The 9,214-nt window shown below is 40.7% G+C and overlaps 1 protein-coding gene across 1 annotated transcript; it reads right to left on the reverse strand.

The window, feature by feature from the left end:
- Positions 1-6,655: 6,655 nt before the first annotated feature.
- rxfp3 (relaxin family peptide receptor 3) lies at positions 6,656-8,538 on the reverse strand. Its single transcript, XM_086302571.1, has one exon. The coding sequence runs from the start codon at positions 8,335-8,337 to the stop codon at positions 7,099-7,101; it is 1,239 nt and encodes a 412-aa protein (XP_086158697.1). The 5' UTR covers positions 8,338-8,538; the 3' UTR covers positions 6,656-7,098.
- Between the last annotated feature and the right edge of the window lie 676 nt (positions 8,539-9,214).

Below are 9,214 nucleotides of genomic sequence, written 5' to 3' on the forward strand. Positions count from 1 at the left end.
TATGCTATAACTTCACTCATCTCTGCTCTGCCACGTCTGAGCCATAATATCATTCATTTCATTTCATTTCATTCAGTATTACAAAAAAGCCAGAGTAGCCTTGCAGGTCAAATTTTATCAGTCACACCTGTTAATGCAGCTCCCGTCTCCTAGATCGTGGCACTTGTTAGTGTGGGTTGGTTTTACAGGCTTGTACAATTGGTCCCAATGGAAGATATTAAAGGCTAGAACAACCAATTAGAGCTTTTTGGACAAAGGGTAAGACACCTGGATGTCAAGTCAGGCTCGCCCACATCAGCTCCAGAACCCTGTATTATCTACAAGGTAAAACTCATAGATTAAGACTTTTTTTTTTCAGAGAGCCAAAATCAACTTCCTGTATAGGAGTTTTGTGGGTGTACTGATCAACAGTATAAAGCATTGCCAATAAGAGCAGAGGATCCTGCAAACTGATGCACGACATGGTTGTAAATACTATCACTAGGAGTTTTTACGGCAATGACGGATCTTGGAGCCTCTCTCCTGGAAGTTAGCATACGCTAGCAAAGACATGGCAGCAAAAGGTTAAGACATTAGCAAGCAAGGCTTTATATTATCAGCACACATAAATTACAATAATTTGTGCCTGAAAACATGTTAGTTGATCAATCACCAATGACGTACAATAGATCTGGGACTTACAGATGAATTGCAGTTAGCAATACTAAACAATACTACCCAGTAAAACTATCCAATAACATCTATTTAATTTTAATCTACCTACAAATACCTGTAATTCACCATAGTTGATTTTAATTAGAGATCTTGTCTTTATCCCTTTTTTCTAGTGTTCATGTTCAGCTAAGCCGAACAACTGGTGACTTTAGCCCTTTCAGTGTTGTACAATTGAGAAAGAGAGTGTTAACAAGTTTCATGACAAACTATTCATTTATGGACTGCTGTTTTTTTCTTCTATTCGGGTTGCAAGGAGTGTTAAATTTGCAGCTGCATCATTAGAAATCATGTCAAATTTTGACATATTTTCGATTTACTGTCCAAAGCTATGTCCCATTTAGGTAATTGGTAACACAACGACCGAGACTGCCCCGGCTTGGACAGTCTCGGTCGTTGTGTCCTTGGGCAAGACACTTCACCCGTAGCCTACTGGTGGTGGTCAGAGGGCCCGGTGGCGCCAGTGTCCGGCAGCCTCGCCTCTGTCAGTACGCCCCAGGGTGGCTGTGGCTACAATGTGGCTTGCCATCACCAGTGTGTGAATGTGTGTGTGAATGGGTGGATGACTGGATATGTAAAGCGCTTTGGGGTCCTTAGGGACTAGTAAAGCGCTATATAAATACAGGCCATTTACCATTTAAAATATTTCTCAAAGGCTCTCAGGTTAATTTTTTGAATCTAACAGACAATTTTTTTGACTCAAGGATGAACTGATTACAGTTAGTTAGTTATCAAGGTGACTCCCACACAGAACACAGTGAAAATTTTTAACAACAAATATGGACATTAGGACAAAATATCACACCACTGTCTAAAATGATCAAATAAAGAAGTAACAGCATTTTGAATCAAACCAACTCGTGTTTATGTTATTGTTTTTATTATTTATTTAGTGCACACCCAAGAAGGGTAGAGACAAATGCTCTGTTATATTGTGGTTCACCAATTACATGATAAATAAAACAGAAAATCTAAACTCAAGAGAATGCAATTTGACCCGCGTATGTTTGCCCATTTACAGAAAACATATTTCTAAAGGTGCTGCTGAGATTAAATTTTCACCTGATGTCGGTAACAACTCGATCCAAGCATGCAAAGAAATCAAACTATAAATGTCACTAAAATTGAACTCGTTAGATGCCATAATACACCACGTTTGGAGGTCAAGAGGCACTGCAAATCACCCCCAAAACACCATACCAACAGTCAGGGGCGATTTTAGCCCATTTTTGGGGTGCTTCAGCACCCCAAAAATGAATGAAAGCACCCCAAAGATTTCTTACTTTTTTTGACAATATTTGCTGTTTGTGAAACACACTACTAAAAATATAAAAAGCATACAGTACTTAATTGAGATGGAACACTTTAACAACAAAAGTATAGATAACCCAGTGTATAGATAACAGTGTTTCAATATTTATATCTTTTATTAGATGTGCATGTGGTTTGGTTATTTGCCTTTTGGTTGAAAGTACACTGAGAGAGGACTTTTTTATTAGTGATTTTAAAAATATGTTTTTTAAATCTAATTGAATACAATCTATTTGTGTATGATTGTCAGTCCAAAGAGGGAGAGAGGAAAGAGGGAAAAGTACAAGGTCAGGACGAACCAGGTAAGAAAACAGACAGGGAACAGTGACAGGCACAACAGAAACTGTTAAACTGCCAAAGAAAAAAAAACACAACTAATTTTACTCGTACAATCTGGAAGTTGTGTTCTCCCTATATTAAAGCTGCTATACAGAGTCTGCAAAACAAACTGGGTTGTCAGCCCTAGCACTGCATTACCATGTTGAACTTCAGTCAGAGGAAGTCACGGTTGCCAAAAACTTTTTGAATCTCAAGAGTGAGGCTGGTGCCATTCCAGATATGTTAACATTGTACAATCTTCTGGATAATCAGATCTTCCCCACACTGAAAACTGTTATTCAGGTTGCCCTAACAAACCCAGTTAGCAGCTGTAGCTGTGAGAGGTCTTTTAGTGTCTTGAGTCAGCTCCATACCTGGCTGAGAAGGACCATGGGTCAAAGCAGACTCCAGCACCTGGCTGTGATGTCAGTTGAGAAAGAGATGCTGGAGAGACTTGACCACCAAAATGTGATAGACAGATTTGCCAACCTCAAGGTGAAGCGACATAGGATAAAAGAAAAGAAAAAAATCTGCAGAGCCATAGTAGCATCTGCACTAAACATCTTTTCATACATTGTATACATTGTACCAAAGGCCAAGGTGTCTCATTTTTCTAATTTTTTAATAGTATTTTGTACATTTGTACATTTCAAGGACTCTATTTTTGGAGTGTATTTTTTATATATCTGTATTATATCATACATACACTTTAAAAGTGAATCTCTGTCCAAAAAATGCACTCAGTTTACTTTTTACTCACTATGAGAATCATTGTCATCATCAGTTTTTGTTTTTTTGTTTTTAAATTCCAATCCATTCTTCTTTAGCAGCATTTAAATAACCTTTATCAGATTTGATGGTTTTGTTACAGACTGGTCAAAAAAGTGTTTAGCTTTTCTTGCACAAATGTGGGATTAAATTGTGTTAAAATGTACAAAACAGTGATGTCATGTTTTGTGATGAGGACCCAGGCACAGAGAGACTTGATGAATTTAAGAATCTTATGATTTAATAAAGAAATTTGCAGACTTGCACAGAGATGGTAAAATTATGATGACTGATAATGGAGATGAAGACAACAGACGATGAGGACAGGGAGGAACGGGGGTTTAAATGCACTAAGGAGACAGTCAGAGGGAACTCAGGAAACTGGAGACATTTAAGGATGCAGGGACTGACAGAGACAGGGAAGAAGGCTCATCATGACGAGTAAAGTTTTTCTTGCCTGGATGGGCAGCTCTCTGGGTGCTCAGCACCCCCAAAAGCTCTGATTCTAGCCAACAGTGTAGTTTGGAGGTGGGAACATCCCCGGTGTGGGGCTGATTTTCAGCATACGTGAATGAACTGGACGAATGAACGGAAAACGCACTGAGACGTTCTTGATAAAAATATGCTGCCATCTAGCAGGATGATGAAGATGAAACGAAGGTGGACGTCTCCCGTTTCAAGACAGTAATCCCAAAAGCACAGCCAAGGAAATTCTCAAATGGTTTCCGAGAAAGAAAATTAAGTTGTCATCTAGAAAGTATTAAATACATTTCATCAAGCTTGCTCAGTACTTTTTCTCTGTGTCATTTCTCATTATCAAACATAATTTATCGACATCTATGGTTTAATTTCATTGCATGTGTGGATTGGATTGTCACCAACATCTGGGGAGAATCTTTAGAAATATATTTACTTGGCAAATTGGTGACATATTAAATACTTATTTTACCCACTTCCTATATGTATTTGGAGATTATGTATTGGAATTTCAGGAGCGGGGCCACGCCTCCAAACCCGCGTCTTCCGGTTGTCATCTATATAGGTTACCCCCTTCGGGGCCTTCCCCAGACCGCAGCTCAATTCATGTCCAAGCGTTCACCTTTACCTACTAAAACCTAAAAATGAGGACGTGAGCCCAGCTAGTGAAATATAATAACTGGAAAGTTGCTACATCTGAAACCTACACAAACGCAGTATTTCACAGATTTGAGGTAATTCCAAAAAAGTTGGGAAGAATGTAAATAAAAAAGGATCTGCAAATCCCATAAATCCAGATTTTATTCACAATAGAACATAGAAAACATGTCAAGTGTTTGAACTGAGAAAACATTCAAGCGAAACATTAGTTCATCTTGGGATTTGATAACAACAGCATGTCTCAAAAAAGCTGGGCAATAAAAATAAAACGCTTGAAAAACATTTGGTGCTAAAAAGAAACGGTTGGAGAAACATAATAAACTAACTAGGTTCATTTGCAACAGGTCTGTAGCCTGAGTGGGTATAAAATGAGCGTCTTAGGAAAAGTTCCACGTGGACAAAAACTGGTGAAATTGCACTTCTTTTTCTTATACTAAAATTTACTGGTTTCACTGGTCTGGCCGTACATGGCCTTGGATGCAAAATGAGTTTGACATTCCTGGTCTATAATATCATCAAAAAGATTCATAAAATCAGAAAAGTTGATTTGAATTAGACTGAGGCAAAGTGGAAAACTGTTCAGTGCTCCCATCAGTGCTCATTTAAAAAGTCTGCATCTCTGATGGAATTAAGGTGCATTAGTACCTATGAAATTGGCGGATCTGAAAAGACACCATCATTGATGAAAGCTTTTAGAGTTCCATCCAGGTGACATCTTTTTCAGCGAGGTTCTCATGTATTTCAGCGAGACAGTGTAAAACCACACCCTGCATGTATTACAACAGAATTGATCATAGTAGAGTCCAGACACTGAACTGAGCTGTCTGCAGTCAGACCTTTCACCGGTTGAGAACATTTAATGCAACATGAAATGGAAAATATGACAAAGAAGAGCCAGGAATGGAGCAGCATCCCTCTCCCAACTACTCTCCTCAGTTCCCAGCTGTTTATAGACTGATGTGAAAAGAAGAGAGGATGCCACACTGTGGCAACTTTTTAGACATGTGTTTGATGCAGACAAGTTTTCCTCAGTTTATTATGTCTTCTGCGTTCTACTGCGAATAAAATATGGCTCTACAAATTACTGCATTCTGCTGTTATTTACATTTTGCACAATGTCCCAACTTTTGAAATTGGTGTTGCACATTTATAGCCAATTGAGTGAATAAGATAAATAGAGTTCACAACAAAAAAGCCTTTGCAGATTATCTAATCATATTTGCATCAATGTCCTTTACATCCAGACCCATGTGAGGAGGAGATATTAGATCGCCTTCTGAGCAATGAATATTACATTAAAATTTCTAATCATGATTTTAATTCAAGTCATTTTTTATTACTTCCATCAAAGGGGATTTTACTTACTTTCCACAGGTCCCATGATATGTGTGCGTGCACTGTGGGTTTCAGATTGAACACCCACATGAATCATTTCTCTGGTGTACTAATTTAAAACCGAGGTCCTGGAGCTGTTTGGCATTCACTTCACTAGATTAGCCTGTTGCCATGTGTATATATATTCTCTTCATTCCATAATGTTGGTTATTTTTGTGGGTTTGCAAGACATCTGTTAGTATTTCGGTGTTTTTGTTTCTTTTTCTGTCACTGTTTTCTGTCATGGGCTCACAGCTTGAACAGACGACGAACTGAAGGCTCTGGAGGCATATTAACCAAATGAGTCTTTAAATGGTCTTAAGCACTTAATTGACTGTATTATTATTTTTTTTTTTTTTGGGGGGGGGGGGGGGGGGTTCAATGTGGACACATAAATAGCTTTTCAGGGAGGATTTTATTCTGCTCACACTGCATCATTAACACGTGAGAAAGGGAGGAGAGGGAGGAGACTGAAGCTGTCAGTGAAATGCCATTTTTGACTGCTTTTAAATTCGATTTATATTTACTGAGAACTTTGCTCTCTGTTTATTGAAAGTCATCGCTGCCCTCTCAGCGAATGGATGTGAGTAAATGAGATCTGATTATGTGCTCCCATCTAGCAGTCACAAGTGGTGGGGTTGAGTGGGGTGGTGTTTTTAGAGGAATTATTACTCATTCTGTGATAGGTTGTGGTCACTCTCATTTTGGCATGTAAAGGTATACGTTTGTATTTTGATTTCTAAATAATGGAGCTTGAAATGAAAACACTTTTAAAAGCACGTTTTTCTAAATTCATCAAATTGCAAAAAAGAAAATCAAAACAAAAAGCAGCTAAATAAAAATGAATCTCCCATTTAATTTATTTTTAAAATTCAGTAAATTCTGCAGTAGCAACAAATATATGCAGTGTCCGTCATACTTAATTATAACACCTCTTCTCCATATGCATCAATCAAACTTTGCCTCCCACAGTTCAAAACATCAGTCTATGCAGCCCTCCGTGGACCCCCCTCCCCCCCCAACACACACACACACACACACACACACACACACACACACACACACACACACACACACACACACACACACACACAATCAGCACAGGTCTGTGAAACATTCTCTGTAACATTATAGTGGCATTTAACAACTAAATGTCATTCAAGATAAGGACGGGGCGAAGATGAGTAAATGTCTCACATTTTGTTGATGCACCTTACCTGCACATTTAATATATGTTTTGACACCTTATTAAAATATGCGTATTTTCTTATAGGTAAGAACGCCAGTAAGTTGGCTTTTTAAAACGTCAACCAGGGTGAAGCCAAAGTAGCATTTCTGTGGACAAACATGAGTCATAAGCGCTTCTGTTTGACGTTTTTCCTCCTCCAACTTGGACAGCTGTGAGGCAAACAAAACTGACCTGATTGATGTAAATGTGTATGAATACAACATCACAGAGGATTTAAAACGTGCCTTAGATTAAGCGCTGTTCTGGGGTAGGTCTCGCCTGTCATTGTAAATCACTTCCCCGGGAGGATAAAACACCACTGCGGGCTCCTCGGGTGCGCACACGGGGACCAGGACCTGCCCTTGCTCGTCCGCCTCCGGCTTTGTGGTGGCTGTGATCGGTCTCAAGGTGGTCAGAGTCGGCGAGGTCATCCGCCAGAAGAGTTTTTTCAGCGCTTTTCTGAACTCCCGCCTCATAAGACAGTACAGGATGGGATTCAGGCAGCTGTTGGAGTGCGCAAGGCACACGGACACGGGGAACACGTACACTTGCATGCTGTAGTACTCGTAACTGAAGTGAACCACGTTGAGTTTCACGAGGATGCCCCAGGCTGTGAGAGCCTGGTTGGGCAGCCAGCACAGAAAGAAGGACAAGACCACTATGGTGACGGACTTTGTGACTTTGGCGCGTCGCTTGGCGCTCGAGGTGTTGATGTTTTTGGAGGTGATGAAGCGCAAAAGGAGCAGGTAGCAGGCTGAGATGATGCCCAGAGGCACCACGAAGCCAAGCAACACTTTTTGAGAGTGATAGAGCGCGAGCCAAAACTGCGCCGATCCGTTGGTTTCCGGGAATTTGACGAGGCACAGGTCCTCGTTGGAAACTGTCACCGTCGTGGAGAAAACCGCGTGCGGCAGAGCGGCGGAGACGGCGAAAACCCAGATGATAACGGTGATGGACCGCGCGGAACAGCAGTGAGCCCGCCTCCGCCTGCCTTTCAGGGCAGACGCGAGTGACCAGTACCTCGCCACGCTCATGGCGGTCAGGAAAAAAACGCTGGCGTACATGTTCATTGCCGTCACATAGGACACTATCTTGCACATCGCTTTGCCGAAAAGCCAAGTGAAGTCCAAAGCGTTTTCCACAGCCCAGAAGGGCAGAGTCAGGACGAACTGGAAGTCAGTCACCGCCAAACTAGTTACGAAAAGGTTGATGGAGGATTTTTTCCACACATGTTTAGACTTCATTAAGTACAAGACCAGCAAGTTTCCAACCAGACCCAGCGCGCAAACCAGAGAGTAAATGATCGAGATGATAATCCTTACAACAGCGGCTCCATCTCCCACAGAGTCAGCTTTCTCAGAGTCTGGCAGGTGGAGGTAGTCCTCGTACGAGCTGTTGGTCGTGTTGAAAACATAGCTCAAGTTAAAGGAAGCAGCATAGACAATCCCTGGCGAGCCTTCATAAGCAGTGTCGCTAAATTCTCCAGACATTTTTTAATTAACTTTTATCCACGAGAGTGTTTAAGTCATGATCAAATCCAAATGACTCGCACCACTGAAATAATCTTTGTATTTGGCTCTATGTGCGAGTTTTCTGCGAAACAAAAACAAATAAAATGTTTCTGTGCGCACAGGCGACACAGTTCTTCACGAGCTTGTTGTGTTGCTTTGAGATTTTGTCAGTGCGCCTCATCTCTCCAAGAAGCTTCCTGACGCAGCTCACGTATAAACGTGGCGCTGTCTTTGGTTCTGGTCCTTGGTGCAGATACCACGAAGAGGGTGGGGGTGGAGGGGTGTTCCACGGACAAGAAAATTCAGAGCATGGAAATAAATTGTTAAAAAAAATTGAAGTGTCTTTATTTTATGCATGAATGTATTTATTTCTTCAGATCATCTGGAACATTTTCTTCCTCACATCGCACTCTCTGTATCATGCACAAACCCTACACACAAACATAAACACCGATTGTCAGACACAATAAAAGACGATTTCTTGAAGGCAGTGTTTTATTATGAATCTTTTTTCTCTTATACTGATTCCACTTCAGAACAACCTTGTGCGCAAGTAACCTGAAAGTCAGAGAGTCACCTGCCTTAATGCCGCATGCATGTGACAGGACAATGTCGTTCATCATACAGTCGCACAACCTTCAAAGACACACTATCGTGTGGAGTTTCGAGGACACGCGCTTGGCAGCATAAACTTTAAATATCACTGGAACCTGCTATTATTCCTGCACTACATTAAGAGTCACAAGAGTGGTCCTCACAGCTATTCAACATGCAGCTGAACGAGAAAAAGAGTAGTTACGATATAATTGCCAGTTTTTTGGATCAACTTGTGTATCAAATTCACCTCTTCTTTTCC

This window comes from Aulonocara sp. 'chitande type north' Nkhata Bay, linkage group LG7, assembly GCF_057382095.1.
Source record: "Aulonocara sp. 'chitande type north' Nkhata Bay isolate Kocher_YH1m ecotype deep benthic linkage group LG7, A_spYH_male_GT1.1, whole genome shotgun sequence".
Lineage (NCBI taxonomy): Eukaryota > Metazoa > Chordata > Actinopteri > Cichliformes > Cichlidae > Aulonocara > Aulonocara sp. 'chitande type north' Nkhata Bay.